Source organism: Taudactylus pleione, unplaced genomic scaffold (assembly GCF_031769625.1).
Source record: "Taudactylus pleione unplaced genomic scaffold, aTauple2 ptg000768l, whole genome shotgun sequence".
Classification (NCBI taxonomy): domain Eukaryota; kingdom Metazoa; phylum Chordata; class Amphibia; order Anura; family Myobatrachidae; genus Taudactylus; species Taudactylus pleione.
In genome coordinates this window covers 281,561-301,677 of record NW_028285170.1, presented here as the reverse complement: position 1 = coordinate 301,677, position 20,117 = coordinate 281,561, and the positions used below count along the sequence as shown (strand labels likewise).

The following is a 20,117-nucleotide window of genomic DNA, read 5'->3' as shown; positions in this document are numbered from 1 at the left end:
ATAATACAGGGCTGTGACTGGGGAGGTGAGAGGGTCTGGGAGAGTCAGTGACATCACCAATATATATATAGTAATAATACAGGGACATGACTGGGGAGGTGAGGGGATCTGAGGGTCACAGTCATCACTTATATCTATAGTAATAATACAGGGACATGACTGGGGAGGTGAGGGGATCTGAGGGTCACAGTCATCACTTATATCTATAGTAATAATACAGGGACATGACTGGGGAGGCGAGGGGATCTGGGAGTGTCACAGTGACATCACTTATATCTATAGTAATATACAAGAACATGACTGGGGAGGTGAGAGGATCAGGGAGTGTCACAGTGACATCACTTATATCTATAGTAATATACAGGGACATGACTGGGGAGGTGAGGGGATCTGGGAGTGTCACAGTGACATCACTTTTATCTATAGTAATAACCGAGCAGCAAGGAGCCAGTCTCAGATATAGTTTCAGTCCCACAGTCCTAACTAGAGTTTGGATTTAGTATATTGTTCACAGAATGTTGTTGTCACTGACCAAAAGATGTCTGACCTGCAGGATGTACTATATACTCTTCATTTTCCTGTATATAGGAGATTGTTACAAGACAAGTATTTGTAAAATAGTTTTCTTGTATATTATGTAAAATGAACACCTGAATAAACAGTCTCACTTAAATGGAGTTTAAGTGACCTTTCCATGTTTCCCCCAATACAAAGGGTTATATAGTACTAAAGAAGACATCCGATGAGCATGAGACACCCAGCAGCCGACCCCGTGTGTCAGGAGGACTGAGCAGGACCCAGAGTCCCATCACGGTGCCTCCACCTCAGTCACTGATACATGAGAGACACAATGACCAGAAGATCCTGGAACTCGCCAACAAGATCATTCAGCTGCTGACTAGAGAGGTGACTGCTGGGAAGGGGACATTATACAGTAACACCAGGGGATGTGTCTGGGTGATGACTGTATCATTGTGTGTCAGGTACCTATAAGGTGTCAGGATGTCACTGTCTATGTTTCCATGCAGGAGGGGGAGTATATAGAGGAACACAGGGGTCTGTACAAGGACGTGATGATGGAGAATCACCGGCCTCTCACATCACTGGGTAAGAGGAGACTGTCATTTATTGTACAGGGGAGAGCAGGTATGGGGGCCCCCTATATACACACATCACCTGATATTCACATATATACAATGTAATCAGTCACTGTGTGTCTCCTACAGATGAACCCAGTAACAGAAATTTCCCAGAGAGATGTCCTCGTCTTCATTATTTACAGGATTGTACAGAGGAGAATCACAGGACCCCACACGAGCATCAGGTAGATATTTCGGGTCTCACCAATATACCACATTGACCTTCACTATATGATGTGTAGAGAAGCTGTGTGTGTTTTATGCACTGATATTATACTGTCTATTCTCAATTAATGAAATCAAACATTATTAAAAAACCAAAACAATTTTTGTTTAGGGTGCAGCTCAGGCTAATATTAAGGTAGCAGATACAGAGGGAGAAGAAGAGACGTATGTGACTGATATGAAGGCAGAAGATATAGAGGGAGAAGAAGAGACCTATATGACTGATATGAAGGCAGAAGAAATAGAGGGAGAAGAAGAGACGTATGTGACTGATATAAAGGCAGAAGATATAGAAGGAGAAGAAGAGACCTATGTGACTGATATGAAGGCAGAAGATATAGAGGGAGAAGAAGAGACGTATGTGACTGATAATAAGGCAGAAGATATAGAGGGAGAAGAAGAGATGTTTGCGTGGGGCAATCAGCAGCTTAAGACAGAGGAAATCCCTAAAGATATCAGCACAGGTGAGTAATAAACACTTATTACAGAATAGTCACATTCTCCTTGTTCAGTTTCTTATCTTACACCCTTCTCTGTCAGTACAAACTAATAAAGTAAATGTATCTGCCCAGTGGGGGAGTCGGGAGCCATCAGCCCCTATTATACTCCTGCTCTCCCCCTCACATCATGTCACTCTGTGTTACCAGCCCAGAGATCTGACCAGTCTCCTCTCTACACTCTCTGGTGTATCTCAGATACTGAGATGGAGATCACAGTAGAATACCGCTAGTATAACCTGTGTGTGTGATAATGTATAAACCATGCCTGCACTCTGTTACACGTACTGAGATGGAGATACGGAGAGTGTGAGGAAACAGCAGGATGCAGCTAGTATGACCTATGCTGGGATGGAGATTTGTCTTTTTTACGGACTACTCCCCGGCCAGTGTTACTCCTACACCTATACCTCCTCATGACAATCATCAGCAAATACTTGATGAAGTCACTGACTATATGGAGATGTTAGGGTAAAGCCGGGCATGTCTTATTATAGTTACACAGTATGGAGATGGGATACAGCCTGGCACGTCTTATTATAGTTATACAATATGGAGATGGGGTACAGCTGGGCACATCTTATTATAGTTATACAGTATGGTATAGTTCTGCAGGAGTGCTAATTGCCATATAATTCTGTTCCCAGCAGATGGACACAGCAGCAGGAATAACTCGGGGAGACGTCTCATATTATCTCAAGATTTTGACCTAGACGATAATAACTTCTCACAGGACTCTCCAGGAGAAAACCCCTTTACTCTTAGTATACATCCAACATCTCATAGTGCAGATATATCATCTGATCCCTCTAACCATGAAGATAATCCCAGTTGCGTTACAAATAGTTCAGATCACACAGGTGATAACCCATTGTCATGTTTTGAATGTGGGAAAGGTTTTACAAAGCGGATCAGTCTTTCTTTACATCAGAAGAGAGTACACGCAGCTGAAAGGCCTTTTCTGTGTTCTGAGTGCGGGAAATGTTTTATACTGAGAGAAGATCTTGCTAGACATACAAAGATTCACAAAAGTGAGAGACCATATTCATGTTCTGAGTGTGGGAAATGTTTTACAATGAAATCAGATCTTGTTTCACATCAGAGAAGTCACACAGGTGAGAAGCAATTTTCATGCTCTGAGTGTGGGAAATGTTTTACATATAAGTCAAGTTTTGTTAAACATCAGAGACATCACACAGGTGAGAAACCTTTTTTATGTTCTGAGTGTGGGAAATGTTTTATACGGAAAGCACATCTTGTTAGACATCTGAGAAGTCACACAGGTGAGAAACCATTTCCATGTCCTGAGTGTGGGAAATGTGTTGCACAGAAATCAGATCTTGTTAAACATAGGAGAAGTCACACAGGTGCGAAACCATTTCCATGTCCTGAGTGTGGGAAATGTTTTACACAGAAATCGTGTCTTATTATACATAAGAGAAGTCACACAGGTGAGAAACCATTTTCATGTTCTGAGTGTGGGAAATGTTTTGCACAGAGAGCAGATCTTGTTAAACATAGGAGAAGTCACACAGGTGAGAAACCATTTTCATGCTCTGAGTGTGGGAAATGTTTTACACAGCAATCTGGTCTGATTACACATAAGAGAAGTCACACAGGTGAGAAACCATTTTCATGTTCTCAGTGTGGGAAAGGTTTTACTAAGCACAAGAGTCTTTCTATGCATCAGAAGAGAGTTCATGCAGCTGGAAGGCCTTTTCCATGTTCTAAGTGTGGGAAATGTTTTACACAGAAATCAGGTCTTATTACACATCAGAGATGTCACACAGGTGAGAAACCATTTTCATGCTCTGAGTGTGGGAAATGTTTTACATATAAATCAAGTTTTGTTAAACATCAGAGACATCACACAGGAGAAAAACAATGTGTGTGAGCGTCTAGAAATATATAGAAATTGCAGCGATATTTGCAGTACTGAAATAATAATTGGGAATTATCAGAACAAGCATACATACAATGTTTGCCTAGATTGATGTCCCTGCTTGATGAAGGATAAATGACATTTGCATGATCACACTATGGGCCTGATTCAGAAGCAAATGCAGCTGGAGTCTCTTACAGATCGCAGTTGCTAATATATGCTAATGCCGAGGTACAGCCGCCATAACCACGCCCACTGCTGCCTTCTCATTATTATCCGTCGCACTCCTGTGTAATCATCGGTACCATCGCCGCACATTAAGCAGTCACACAGCATTTACATCAGGTCTGACCAGTCGCAAACACTGCAGCTCTCCTGACACGCAGAGAGGTCTCATGCTGCAGCTGCCATCGCTATGGCTAATTTATACACGTCCATGACATGGCGATCACACGGACAGACACGCCCATGACATGGCGATCACACGGGCAGACACGCCCATGACATGGCGATCACACGGACAGACACGCCCATGACATGGCGATCACACGGACAGACACGTCTGCCGTTTTCTGTCCATCCACCCGTTACCTCCCCCCCCACATAGTGAGTGGCTGTCACCCTGCCACTCACTATGTGATGTATTCTTCTGTGCGTCCGAAATCGCGATGTGATCGCTGTGTGTGCGCAGTATGACTTATACGCAGGTGTGATGGCAAACATTCGCTCTATCTGCGTAATTATCGTCATTGTGTCCTCTGCTGAATCAGCCCCTATATACTAATATATTACACTTTATTATATATCCACACGGATGTCACTAACATAGGGCTCTAAAAGGTTCCTCATGTAATGGCTTTTAGTTTCCTTATTCTATCAGATCAGAGGTTCCCAAACTCTTCTATTACAGGCCAGGTATTAAGGATATCCATGCTTGAGCACAGGCCACCTAATACCTCAGTCAATTTGATTTAACCAATTGGACTCAATCATGGATAACCTTAAACCCTGGCCTGTAATGGGGGAGTTTGGGAAGCTCTGTATTAGATTATTATTGTGCTATTGGCCTATTTGTGCAGTAACAAGACCACATGATGTAATATAGGAACATAACTAATCTGTCATCATGACAATGTGCTGGGGATGTAATATGGGAAGTGGGAAACTATGACATCATGTGATGACTGGGCTGTAAGTGACTGGGTAAGATGGGCGATATAATGACATCTATAACCTCTGATTTTTATCTCACTGGATCCAGTGTTCTCTGGTTGGGTTTCCTGGTAAATGGATCTCTAATCTACTTACAGCAGTCTGATGTCTGGTTCCTTCTAATTAGATCCTCTTTAACCTACTATTTACACTGTTCCAAAAGATATGAACATTAAAATCATGATCATATATTTAATGTATACATACTGTAACTTGTTTTGGGACACAGGAAGCTGCTGGTCCTGGTATAAACCACTAACAGTAATGTCCATTAGGTGCATCAGGCTCCCGATATCCCCAGCAGAATACAGATGTGAGCAGGGTACGTAGTAATGGGGGAATAATACAGGGACATCACAGGATAAGTAGGATCAGTACAGATTGTCCTCAGTATGTCCTGCACTGTCTCACCTCCTACAGTGGTGACACCACCAGTAATGTGCAGGGTCAGGAGATGAAGATTATTTGGTAGTGAGGAAATCACAGAAAGGACAATACAAGCTTTGTTATACACCTACAAATATATGAGCTCAAAGAGTTTGGTAACAAGAAAACCAAACGCCGTATGGACCTGTCTGACGTCCATGTGGGGTAACAGCTGCGTGTGGCGCTTGTTAGTATTTACCACACTTTTTGACCTAAATGTTTTGTACATTGTTAGTAAAGCTGGAATAGACTCCAGTTGTCCTCTCGGTGGTGCACATGTTCTGTGATGGCCTAGATATAAGATCTATTGATTTGCTGTAAGACGGGATTTAGTGGAAACACTGATGTTACCAGAAGGAAGTATAGAGGTTTCTGAATGAGGGTGAGTTGTGTCTCACGGGCTGGTCACACTAGGCCACAGCTGGCAGGAGAAAATAACAGATAGGGACAGGGCAGTCAGCTATAGACCTGGGTATGAACCGAGGTCAGGGCCACAGAAGAACAAACACAGGCATAAGCCGGGTCAGTATTGGTTAATCAGATAATTACTGTGATTCATTCAGAACTGGATATAAACTGACATAAGGCCGTATTACTCTGTCACTTTAAGTACCGGTGATTATAGGTGTATATTGGGGTGATTATAGGTATATATCGGGGTGATTATAGGTATATATTGGGGTGATTATAGGTATATATATTGGGGTGATTATAGGTATATTTTGGGGTTGCACCAGCTCTTCCTATTCCCAGGTTCTTGTTATGTAGTTTTTATTGTTTTGTGTTTTAGCTTTATCCTAACTTTGCTTTTTGTATCTTTATACTGTGACTGTCTTAGTGTCCATTTCTCATACCCAAACAAGAAAGGTTTTGTCTTACACGTGTGCCCCTCTTTCCTGTCTCCTGACACTGTGACACCGCTCTGGTGTTGGGGATTTTCTCTCTGATGGGCACCTGCATGGATACACTGGCCTGTCCTGTTATTACCTCCTATCATGGTATATATCAGCATTTTGTTGGTACATATGTCTTAGATAACACTGGGGAACAGTAAATCTGTTGCCAGGGATTTACAGGGAGTCAATTTCGATTAATTTTGTGCTCCTGATCATGAATATGCCATACTTATTTTTCAGTTTGCTCTAGTTTTTGAGATATGCATATGTCTTAAATATCATTTTTTATAAATATTAAACTGTTAAACATCGTTAAAAAGATATTTTTTATTTATTCTGATTAAATTTGATTCGTAAAATGTTATAAAAAGACTCAGGATAATTACATACATAAATGTTAGGAATCTATGAGAACCGTTTTTTGTAGGCTTTTCTTTTGTGTTCTTGTTGCGGGCAGTCCCTCTGCAGACTCCAACAGTAATCGGCCATCATGTGACGATCCCACCTTCCTTGATATCTTTCTTCCATTACCTGAATATCCTGGTGGAACCGTTCACCCTATTCTTCGCTTAAATCTCCTGGATTGGACGAGAAGTGATCTAAATGGCTGTACAAAAAATGTACTTTAATACTCATGTTGACACCTACTTTCTCGAAACATTTTAGCATGTTGTGGACTAATTCATGATAGTTGTCTGCCTTGTGATTGAATAACATTTTGAATGACACATAACTCAGCCATGCTTCAGATTCGGTTTCAGTCACATATGTGGTAAAATTTGGATCCTTCACCAGTTTCCATATCTGTTGGCCGTCAAAAATTCCTGCCTTTAATTTTTCAATACTAAGAGATGGAAATGTTGGACAAATATATGTGAAACAATCGTCTGACTTGTCCAATGCTATTACAAATTGTTTCATTAGACCCAGTGTGATATGGAGAGGCGGCAGTATGATTTATTTCCTGCCAATTAAGGGCTCTTGAATGATGTTGGCTTCTCCTACAGTTAGAACTTCTCTTGGAAGCCATACGGTTTGCTGCCAGTGCTTTTGTTTTGCACGACTGTCCACTTTGCTGCCCAAGAAGAATGTTTTTACCATTTTTAAATCGACACAAACAGACCAGTGATGCTGAGAATAAGTAATTCAGCAAGACTAACTTTTCATACTGCTCTTTAAGTTTTGTTGAATGACCGATAGGTATCGATACAAATGTATTCCCATTGTGCAGTAATATGCATTTTAAGCTCCTTTTAGAACTATCCATAAAGAGACGACATACTTCAAATGGAGAAAATAATAGAATTTTATAATTTTTCATTAATTTGAAAATTGCTCAGCTATAGCGAAGATCTAATGTGAAAATAGGACCTGCGAGTACTCTCACCCCGATCTTATATCCTCGGCACCCAGTGTAATATGTCATCTTTATTGTATGTGTGTCATGGAGGGAATGACAGCACTGTGCGAGTATCATATCCTGCAGCTTATAATACATGAGTAATACAGAAATGACGTATTGTACACAAGCCATGAATAATAACAGGAATTGCTCTGTATGAGTAACTGGACATTACAGGACTATTATGTGCAGGATGTTACTCTCATCATTAATGTAAGGACCATATTATACCAAAGAGAGAAAGCCAGGACAGCTATTCCTCATGGATGGCTCCTAATACGTACAGACCCCACCTGATGGAAAATACCAGGATGCTGCACATCTCTGAGCGTTGGATGTATGATCTGTTATCTATATACAGGTGCACAGCACAGAGTCACTACACCAGTATGCCGGGAGCCTCACATCATTACTCTGTTCTGTTACCTAGCTGTATCCATGTCAGTCTTGTCTGATCATAGTTGTAATGGAGTTATATGAGCTGACATACTCTGTGCTGCTGTTACCATTCTCACTCTTTAGTTACATATTTCCAGCACCACCCACATTATCTGCTGCTTGTGTGTCTGCCCCCAGGTTTGCAGGATACAGCAGCTGCTCATTTTATATTCTGCTTTTCTTGCTGTTTTCAATAACACAATATTATAGTAAATAGTCATAAATATTCAATAAATAACATTCCAAGTGTTACTACAGGAGGAAACTATATTCTTATAAACTTGCAATAAAATGACTGATGTAGAAAATTCTGCCTCACTGCTGTTTAGTTATAACTTGTGTATAAAGGAAAGGACGGGGTGTGGGGGGAATGAGGGAGACCTGTAACCATTATTATATTGGGATGTAGTCGGCAGCTCTGCGGTAAGATGCTGGTGGTCAGAATCCCAGCACCGGAATCATCGCTGACATCCTGATGGTATTAGGTTAGGTACAAGGAGGAGGCTGAGTGGGGATTAGTTTACTTACCTCCAGGCATCGGGATTCTGACTGGATGCCACTGTTGGTATACTGACCGCCAGCATCCGAACCGCAAGTATCCCATCCCCAACCTATTAATACCAGGGTTCCCATGTAGTGTATAGTATAGTAATACCAGGGTTCCCATGTAGTGTATAGTATAGTAATACTGGGGTTCCCATGTAGTGTATAGTAATACCGGGGTTCCCGTGTAGTGTATATTATAGTAATACCGGGGTTCCCGTGTAGTGCATAGTATAGTAATACCGGGGTTCCCGTGTAGTGTATAATAACACCAGGGTTCCCGTGTATAGTATAGTAATACCAGGGTTCCCGTGTAGTGTATAGTATAGTAATACCAGGGTTCCCGTGTAGTGTATAGTAATACGACGGTTCCCGTGTAGTGCATAGTATAGTAATACCGGGGTTCCCGTGTAGTGCATAGTATAGTAAAACCGGGGTTCCCGTGTAGTGTATAATAATACCAGGGTTCCCGTGTATAGTATAGTAATACCAGGGTTCCCGTGTAGTGTATAGTATAGTAATAACGGGGTTTCCGTGTAGTGTATAGTAATACGATGGTTCCCATGTATAGTATAGTAATACTGGGGTTCCCGTGTAGTGTATAGTATAGTAATACCAGGGTTCCCGTGTAGTGCACAGTATAGTAATACCGAGGTTCCCGTCTAGTGCATAGTATAGTAATAAAGGGGTTCCCGTGTAGTGTATAGTAATACCGGGGTTCCCATGTATAGTATAGTAATACTGGGGTTCCCGTGTAGTGTATAGTAATATCGGCGTTCCTGTGTAGTGTATAGTAATATCGGCGTTCCCATGTAGTGTATAGTATAGTAATACCGGGGTTCCCATGTAGTGTATAGTATAGTAATACCGGGGTTCCTGTGTAGTGTATAGTAATAAAGGGGTTCCCATGTAGTGTATAGTAATACCGGGGTTCCCGTGTAGTGTATAGTAATACCGGCGTTCCCATGTAGTGTATAGTGTAGTAATACCGGGGTTCCTGTGTAGTGTATAGTAATAACATGGTTCCCATGTATAGTATAGTAATACCGGGGTTCCCGTGTAGTGTATAGTATAGTAATACCGGGGTTCCCGTGTAGTGTATAGTATAGTAATACCGGGGTTCCCGTGTAGTGAATAGTATAGTAATACCGGGGTTCCCATGTAGTGAATAGTATACTGATACCAGGGTTCCCGTGTTGTGTATAGTATACTGATACAGGGGTTCCCGCGTAGTGAATAGTATAGTAATACCGGGGTTCCCGCGTTGTGTATAGTATAGTAATACCGGGGTTCCCATGTAGTGAATAGTATACTGATACCGGGGTTCCCGTGTTGTGTATAGTATACTGATACAGGGGTTCCCGCGTAGTGTATAGTATAGTAATACCGGGGTTCCCGTGTAGTGAATAGTATAGTAATACTGGGGTTCCCGCGTTGTGTATAGTATAGTAATACCGGGGTTCCCGCATTGTGTATAGCATAGTAATACCGGGGTTCCCGCGTTGTGTATAGTATAGTAATACCGGGGTTCCCGTGTAGTGTATAGTATAGTAATACCGGGGTTCCTGTGTAGTGTACAGTAATACCGGGGTTCCCGTGTAGTGTATAGTATAGTAATACAGGGGTTCCCGCGTAGTGTATAGTATAGTAATACCGGGGTTCCCGCGTAGTGAATAGTATAGTAATACCGGGGTTCCCGCGTTGTGTATAGTATAGTAATACCGGGGTTCCCGTGTTGTGTAAAGTATAGTAATACCGGGGTTCCCGTGTAGTGTATAGTATAGTAATACCGGGGTTCCCGTGTAGTGTATAGTATAGTAATACCGGGGTTCCTGTGTAGTGTACAGTAATACCAGGGTTCCCGTGTAGTGTATAGTATAGTAATACAGGGGTTCCCGCGTAGTGTATAGTATAGTAATACCGGGGTTCCCGCGTAGTGAATAGTATAGTAATACCGGGGTTCCCGCGTTGTGTATAGTATAGTAATACCGGGGTTCCCGCGTTGTATAAAGTATAGTAATACCGGGGTTCCCGCGTAGTGAATAGTATAGTAATACCGGGGTTCCCGTGTAGTGTATAGTATAGTAATACCGGGGTTCCCGTGTAGTGAATAGTATAGTAATACCGGGGTTCCCGTGTAGTGAATAGTATAGTAATACCGGGGTTCCCGTGTAGTGAATAGTATACTGATACCAGGGTTCCCGTGTTGTGTATAGTATACTGATACAGGGGTTCCCGCGTAGTGAATAGTATAGTAATACCGGGGTTCCTGCGTTGTGTATAGTATAGTAATACCGGGGTTCCCATGTAGTGAATAGTATACTGATACCGGGGTTCCCGTGTTGTGTATAGTATACTGATACAGGGGTTCCCGTGTTGTGTATAGTATACTGATACAGGGGTTCCCGCGTAGTGAATAGTATAGTAATACCGGGGTTCCCGCGTTGTGTATAGTATAGTAATACCGGGGTTCCCATGTAGTGAATAGTATACTGATACCGGGGTTCCCGTGTTGTGTATAGTATACTGATACAGGGGTTCCCGCGTAGTGTATAGTATAGTAATACCGGGGTTCCCGCGTAGTGAATAGTATAGTAATACTGGGGTTCCCGCGTTGTGTATAGTATAGTAATACCGGGGTTCCCGCGTTGTGTATAGCATAGTAATACCGGGGTTCCCGTGTAGTGTATAGCATAGTAATACCGGGGTTCCCGTGTAGTGTATAGTATAATAATACCAGGGTTCCCATGTAGTATAGTATAGTAATACCAGGGTTCCCATGTAGTGTAATGTATGTAATACCGGGGTTCCCGTGTAGTGTATAGTATAGTAATACCGGGGTTCCCGTGTAGTGAATAGTATAGTAATACCAGGGTTCCCGTGTAGTGAATAGTATACTGATACCGGGGTTCCCGTGTAGTGTATAGTATACTGATACCGGGGTTCCCGTGTAGTGTATAGTATACTGATACCGGGGTTCCCGTGTAGTGTATAGTATACTGATACCGGGGTTCCCGTGTAGTGTATAGTATAGTGTGAGGACATGAGATGTGTGTTACAAATGTACTGGCAGCATCTCAGTCCTTGCAGAGATCAATTTACTTTTTAGTCCTTTTGTGTTCAACTTACCGTCTCCTAGTGTATGTGTGATCATTCTCAGGACACACATTTTCATTAGCATGTCTATTATGTACTGTAATAATGTAAGTTATTGAAATGTTTAATACTGCATAAGCCTTGATGTTAGCCTGGTCCATATGTCTGTGTTAGAGCAAGGTGACACCTCCCAAAACAAAAGACCCTCTAAGTTAATTCCCACCTCCCCAGGGGACGCTCAGGATTTACTCCTCCTTCCATTTGCCTGTTTTGTGCTTCACGTGAACCTGGTAGACTGAACGGAACCATCCCAGCAGGTGTTCGTCAGGGAAGTAATATCCGGAGGAGGTAGGAGAAAGTGACAGCATAAGGGACTCGCACCAATCAGGACACGGTGCAACCCCCCCTGGGAGGTCACAATATCGTGGGAAATTGGAAGATTTTAAAACAGGTCACTGAAGGCAACTCCACATGTTAGTCGCTGACTTTGGCTAAGAGGCCTCGCTCTGCCATGGTACTAGTGGAATGCATCACCAGTTCTGTGGATTTATACTTTGGAAATTCTGCAAGGACCTATACGCTATTCATTGCTGTGTGTTCTGTGATTAGCTTCTACTGTATGGGATCCTGGAATCAATTGTTTGGACCCAGGGACTATCACTGCTGTGTGATCTCTGATAGTTTCTACGTGTGGGGTCCTGGAAGCGATTGAGTGGACATACGCTATTCACTGCTGTGTGATCAGTGATAGTTTCTACTGTGGGGACTGAGGGTCTCTAGCTATTTTGTGGAATTGTTCTGGGACATTATACTCTACTGGGACTGCCTCTGTCTGGACTGCTACCTGTTTATTGCCCGTTCACTGGATTTACTGCTTGTCCTGACATATTATCTATTTCTGTGTGCTGTGGAAAAATAAACCATCACGTTGGTTTCATCTGCTCGGTGTCTGGGTGATTGAGAGAACCCCGTATCCTCACATTTGGCGGCAGCGACAGTGGGATCATTCAGACATCAATCAAGGAGCAGTGAAAGCGTGAAGTCACTCACAATAGAGAAGAGAGGATCAGGCCAACTGAGTGGTCGTCAGTCCTGTAAAAGGTAAAATGGTGCTAAGGAAAGAAAGTCAGTGCCTCAAGTCTCCCAGGGCAGTGAAGCTCGTGGATGGAGGTACGTCGGTATGTCGGCAGGCTAGGAAGCCGGATATATTATTTATTATAAGGATGCAGTACATATGGGCATACTGGAATGATGCTCGGAGGATGATTAGCGGGTGGAGAGTATCCAGCTTAACAGACAAATTGTGTTATCTGGGAGATGCTTTCATGCACTGCAGAAGTGAAGCAGTCACATGGAAGATGCTGGATGAACCAGAGTTTGAAGAATTCGCAGAGGAAGTGAAGGCTACAATGGCCCAAATGATACAAGGAAGCCACTGTACAAAGACAGAAGGGCAGGTGCAGGATAAGTGGTCCTCCTGGATAGACCCAGAGGAAAGATCCGAAATAGAACTACTGCAACCCGGCCAGACAACCGAGGGGGTTGCCCCAAAATTAACTGTTACCAGTGGAGCGGGGTCATTGTCAGGGGGGCCCCTAAGCCCTCTGGACGAAATGAGCATGGAGGAGTTGGCAGCAGAATGCCAGCTGCGGGGCATCCCTGGCCAATTCGGCACGCGCAGGGAAATCCTTCAGTGTATACTCCAGGACGAGGGGGACCCCACCAAAGCGTTCACTGATTATCGGACATTTATCCTCCATCTCGGCCCACGGATGAGTGTGGGGGAACAGCTGGAGTGTCTGGAGTCGTGCTTTGTTGTGGCAGAAGAAGAGGCCTCAGATCGTGGTCTCCTGGATACCCCAGGCTGGCGGGACCAGTGTTGCAGGGTGAATGCAGAAAGGCACCGCCTGCAACAGCTTCTCCCACTCCCAAAGGACACAGCTGCCCAGTGTACTATACTGGGAGAGGCTAGCGCCCAAGTGAAGGAAGCAGTGCCCATAATACAGGCACCCCAGGAGGAGTCGCACTACACCTTCCCTTTTGCTGAGGTGGAAGATGGAGACCTATTAACCAGCTGCCAGGGGACCTATGAGGACGGTGTCCGAGAGGAGATCACCAAGGTTGGGGGAGTATCATCTCACTTCCCAACCACAAGCATACCAGTCGCAGATGGCATCGTGGTCCAGGCGGTTCAGCATACTCAGCTGGGAGAGGCCCATCATGATGAACTGGCAATGGCAGACTCTTTTATTTCATCGGGGGAGGCTGAGGAGAAAATGCCCTGTGTATGTCCTGCTATCCTAACTCCCCCTGAAGGATATGAAGGATTGTACCCGATCCCCTATTTGGGAACTGAGGAATTGCAGGCAAAATGTTGGTACGTACTCTGTGATTTAAATGGAACATGGGTAGCAAAGACTGTTAACCTAACATCAGATCATAAATCAGAAGAGGATTTGTTATCACCCTGTAATAACTCGGACAGTGGTGTGGACTGTAACTATGTGCCAGGGGATTTGCCTGCCCTTAGTAAGATTCCAGCAAATACAGACCAGGTGGATGTCAGGAGACAGCGCTTGCAACCCCTTCTCCCACCCCAGGGAGAAGGCACTGCACCACCCGGCCCCCTGCATCTCACAGAACACGAGGCATTTGTGGAGATAATTTTGGAGTGTTCAGCGGTTAAAACATAAAACATAGTGTGGTACCCAACCAGTTATCCAGCCGACCGGGCTAGAAGAGGGAGTTACCAAGGAGGAGGACAGTCCAGAAGAAGTTCCAGGTGAGACTCTGGCTTTTGAGGGGGGAGGGCTGGGACAGGACCAGCCTGTCCTGGTGGCTCCCCTGCAGCCACTAACTGCATTGTTCCATATACAAGGTTCATCCTGGGGCCTGAGCCGTGAGGAGCCCACATGTTGCACTGAAAGTTGTCAGCCCCCCAGTTGGTGTTTGGGGGAGGAAGGAATGGACACTGCCACAGAAGTGCCATGTAAAGAGACCCAATATTTGCCTGCCCCTGGGCAACCGTTACTTGTACAAGGTGGTGAGGGGGAAGGTACCCACTGCCCCTTTGTTCCAGAAGTGAGGGTGTTAGGATGCCCGATTAGTATGATTTGGGGAAAGGGGTGTGATAATGTGAAGGGGGAACACCGAACGTCTGACTTGGGGGAATTGCTAAATCCTCTGGTGGAAAAAGGGGACATGTTATATTGTAATTCTGTACTTGCGGATTGTCTAACTAGACTGCTTCTTACATCCTGGGTCTTATGTTACATTACTCTGTGGGACACTGGTGGCACACTCACCCACAAGATGCTTTACCCTGCACCCCACCTCGCCCAGTCAGTAGTGGTTCTGGATCCCCCCAGGGAACAAGGCCTAAAAAGTGGGAGAGGAATGTGAGGACATGAGATGTGTGTTACAAATGTACTGGCAGCATCTCAGTCCTTGCAGAGATCAATTTACTTTTTAGTCCTTTTGTGTTCAACTTCCCGTCTCCTAGTGTATGTGTGATCATTCTCAGGACACACATTTTCATTAGCATGTCTATTATGTACTGTAATAATGTAAGTTATTGAAATGTTTAATACTGGATACGCCTTGATGTTAGCCTGGTCCATATGTCTGTGTTAGAGCAAGGTGACACCTCCCAAAACAAAAGACCCTCTAAGTTAATTCCCACCTCCCCAGGGGACGCTCAGGATTTACTCCTCCTTCCATTTGCCTGTTTTGTGCTTCACGTGAACCTGGTAGACTGAACGGAACCATCCCAGCAGGTGTTCGTCAGGGAAGTAATATCCGGAGGAGGTAGGAGAAAGTGACAGCATAAGGGACTCGCACCAATCAGGAAACGGTGCAACCCCCCCTGGGAGGTCACAATATCGTGGGGAATTGGAAGATTTTAAAACAGGTCACTGAAGGCAACTCCACATGTTAGTCGCTGACTTTGGCTAAGAGGCCTCGCTCTGCCATGGTACTAGTGGAACGCATCACCAGTTCTGTGGATTTATACTTTGGAAATTCTGCAAGGACCTATACGCTATTCATTGCTGTGTGTTCTGTGATTAGCTTCTACTGTATGGGATGCTGGAATCAATTGTTTGGACCCAGGGACTATCACTGCTGTGTGATCTCTGATAGTTTCTACGTGTGGGGTCCTGGAAGCGATTGAGTGGACATACGCTATTCACTGCTGTGTGATCAGTGATAGTTTCTACTGTGGGGACTGAGGGTCTCTAGCTATTTTGTGGAATTGTTCTGGGACATTATACTCTACTGGGACTGCCTCTGTCTGGACTGCTACCTGTTTATTGCCCGTTCACTGGATTTACTGCTTGTCCTGACATATTATCTATTTCTGTGTGCTGTGGAAAAATAAACCATCACGTTAGTTTCATCTGCTCGGTGTCTGGGTGATTGAGAGAACCCCGTATCCTCACATATAGTGATACCGGGGTTCCCGTGTAGTGTATAGTATAGTAATATCGGGGTTCCCATGTAGTGTATAGTATAGTAATACCGGGGTTCTCGTGTAGTGCATAGTATAGTAATACCGGGGTTCCCGTGTATAGAATAGTAATACCAATGTTCCCGTATAGTGTACAGTATAGTAATACCGGGGTTCCCGTGTAGTGTATAGTATAGTAATACCAATGTTCCCGTGTAGTGTACAGTATAGTAATACCGGGGTTCCCGTGTAGTGTATAGTATAGTAATACCGGGGTTCTCGTGTAGTGCATAGTATAGTAATACCGGGGTTCCCGTGTATAGAATAGTAATACCAATGTTCCCGTATAGTGTACAGTATAGTAATACCAGGGTTCCCGTGTAGTGTATAGTATAGTAATACCGGGGTTCAGGTGTAGTGTATAGTAATACCGGGGTTCCCGTGTAGTGTACAGTATAGTAATACCGAGGTTCCCGTGTAGTGTATAGTATAGTGATACCGGGGTTCCCGTGTAGTGTATAGTATAGTGATACCGGGGTTCCCGTGTAGTGTACAGCATAGTAAAACTGGGGTTCCCGTGTAGTGTATAGTAATACCGGGGTTCCCATGTAGTATATAATATATGATATTGTTCAGTAATGAAGAAATGTATAACATGGGAGAATCTACCACACGGGATCCATAACAGCCCATATGTGGGATCATGTAATGGGTACAAGGACCTGTGTATGAGCCTATCTGATGGGTCACAGCGTCTCCCTATGTCAGTAATGTGTCTGCTCTATGTCAGTCATACAGATATAATAGGACAGTTCCCCCTTATACATGGACTAATGTACCTGCCCCTCTGCACATCCCCAGCTTTGGTCTGAGGACTGGAGGAGGATGCTGGGAATTGTCACTGGAACCATCTATGGTAAATCATCTCCACATTTTCTCAGATGACAACTTAGATACTATTACTGATGTCTGTATTACAGTAAGAAATGGACATAAAGAAACCATTGATAGTGCCGATGTATTTAGCTTTGGTGACAAAACATTTAGGGCCTGATTCAGAGCTGAATGCTCTGACCTGAGCGCTAACTCTGAATCAGGGCCCTCCTCCATGAAAATGGAGCGGCCTCCTGGCCGCTCGCATAGCTGTGGGTGACCACCCAAAGCATATGCGAGCGGCCAAAAAGATGGTCGCGATGGTCTTGACCATCGCGACCATCGGTCTTGCGATGGGGCCCTGCGGTAGGGTCTCCCTGCCACAAGCCCTGGAGTGATTTTGGCTCTATCAGAGCCAAAATCACTCCCACTGACATCACTAGTGATGTCAGTGGGGCCGGCTTCAGACGGTAGGCGTTCCCATGGGAACGCCTCCGTCTGGCAGGCACGCCCCTGGCACGCCCACCAAAGGGGGCGTGCTGTCAATCAACATCGACAGCACGCCCCCTTTGGTGCGAGACCCGGAGCGATGGAAAGCCCATCGCTCCCCGGGTATCGCGCATGCGCACGATGGAGCTCCCTCCGTCGTGCGCATGCGCAGTGGGGACCATCGACCCGCTTGCGAGCGTACTGCCGCTCGCGAGTGGGTCTGAATGACCCCCTTAGTTTTAAACATTGGTTATGAAATATCAGTGTGTTTTGATGTCTCTGCACAAGACTCCTCATGGTTACGGCAGGACTGGCTGAGCTGACCCACCACCTCCTAATAATGGTAGGCTGGCTGTTACTGTGCTTCATGCTCAGCAATGATGATCACACACTGCTCCACCACCTGTGACACCCATGTGACTGCCCTGATGGACTCTGAGCTTAGCCAATCAGCAGTGATCACACAATGCTCCACCACCTGTGATACCCATGTGATTGCCCTGACAGACTCTGAGCTTAGCCAATCAGAATGTGCACTTCATAATTGCCAAGCAGAGCTGCTCTGCAGTGACATGCTGAGTTACCGTCATGTCATAGACACCTGGCCACCACCCAAGATGTGTGTCTGGTGGAAGAGTCTCTGGAGTAAGTGAGTGATGACCAGGCCATGGGAGTCAGTCACAGTGAGCCAACATTGGAACTAAATTGTCGATGGTGAGGAAACATTGGAACCTCAGCCTTGTTGGGTAAACCATTGAACATTGGAACCAAGCCATCGATGGTATGATCTGGCCACATGTATAATGCTGGCATGAGAATGATGACATTAGCCATGTTGATAGTCAACATGTAGATCTGTAGAAAGTCACCATATTCTCCATGGTGGCCCAGCAGCTACTTACCTACTCCTGATGGCTGCAGCGGCTTCTGTGCCCCGGGGGTCGTGACTTCACACCTGGCATCCTCCAGCATTCCAGTAAGTATCCTACTAATCCTCCAGCATTCCAGTAAGTATCCTACTAATCCTCCATATAGTGACAAACTCTACCCCCTCACAACCTAACTATCCCCCCACAGCCTAACCCTATCCCACCACAACTTTACCCTATGCCATCACGGTCTAACACTATCCCCCACAGCCTAACACTACCCCACCACAGCTTAACCCTACCCCCTCACAGCCTAGACCCCACAGATTAACCCTAACCCCCCCACATCCTAACCCAATCCTCCCACAACTTAACCCTAAACCCCCCACAGCCTAACCCCCCAAAGCCTAAGCCTTGCACTCACAGCCTAATCCTTTCCCCCCAAAGCTTAACTCTAACCCCCCCCAAAGTCTAAGTCTCACACCCACAACCTAACCTCAGTTATTATAGTTTCCTGTATAGACAATGAAATAAACTCTAGGCATTGTCCTCAGTAGCATATGAATAACAATAATATTGCCCTATACTTTTATTCTACGCAATCCCAATACCAAATTCTTACCCCAATAGTGCAAATGTTATTCATAGCAATTTTTTTTTTACAAAATTAAAGATATAATATCTTCACTGTCTAAATATACTAATATACTGCTGTTACACTGACAAATATTCATTACCCATTATCATTAAGGATAAAATGTGTGTGTAAGCGTGTGTCTGTGCATGTATGCATGTGTGTGTGCTGTAATAGGATCGGGGAAGAAGGTCACTCTCCTGGGGTAGATGGACACCTCCAAACACACAGCTGCCAGGAAATAACACACCAGACCAGGGTTTTCACGCAAACTAGCCGCAGCTAGTTTTTATTGTGTAGTATAAAAAATGTAAAACAAAAATAAATCTTTCCCCATCTGGGCACTAACTAGACAATAAATTCCCTCTCTCAAAGTGGTAGGGCCTACTGCCTTAACCACCAACATAGGCATATGCCCAGTACTTACAAGTGGTACATCACAGTGTCTGTGAACAAGCCTTCTGCCTGCTCTCCCAGGTATGAGACACTGAGCCAAACCCTGACACAGCCTTTATCAGCCTCTCACAGTTGCAGTCACTAATTAGCCTGCTCTAAGGCTGAAGGCCTCAACACCTGAACTGCATTGTGGATAGAGCCCTCCCTTCTCTCACATCCACACCCCCAGGACCCATTATCTGGCTTTTAAAGCCCAAACTCTAATCAAGCAGACACAGACATATCCTGGGGGTTTAGAACACATAGACCAGAAACCTTGGACACACATATATGCCATTTATCACTTTACCAGTGCTTCTGTCACAGTATAAACACTCTCTAATGATATATAACAATGTACATTGTAATCAAACATTTTTCAAATTAGTTCACTGTAACTTGCAGGAAACTAGTATAAGAAATGTGGGGTTCCTGCTATTTATACTTTATTGCAGATTATATGCAAAGCAGACAGCCTCCCCTCCCCCACCCTTATCTGCAGCTGACTGACCCCTCTCCCCTTCATCAGGGGCAGGCAGCTGTCTCCTATCACTCAGTCACAGCGGCCTCTGCGTCTTGCTGGTGCTGCTGTCACTGTGAGGCTCCTCCTCATC

General features: G+C 44.6%; 1 protein-coding gene across 1 annotated transcript in view; it reads left to right on the top strand.

Annotated features, from left to right (window-relative positions):
• LOC148476841 (uncharacterized) overlaps nucleotides 1-20,117 on the top strand; it is a 223,941-nt gene that overhangs the window by 6,529 nt on the left and 197,295 nt on the right. The window contains exons 3-7 of the mRNA XM_088457572.1: nucleotides 715-906; nucleotides 1,029-1,107; nucleotides 1,227-1,324; nucleotides 1,477-1,828; nucleotides 2,509-3,747. Of these exons, the coding sequence (XP_088313698.1) occupies nucleotides 715-906; nucleotides 1,029-1,107; nucleotides 1,227-1,324; nucleotides 1,477-1,828; nucleotides 2,509-3,747 (1,960 nt within the window). The remainder of the gene's footprint in view (nucleotides 1-714; nucleotides 907-1,028; nucleotides 1,108-1,226; nucleotides 1,325-1,476; nucleotides 1,829-2,508; nucleotides 3,748-20,117) is intronic.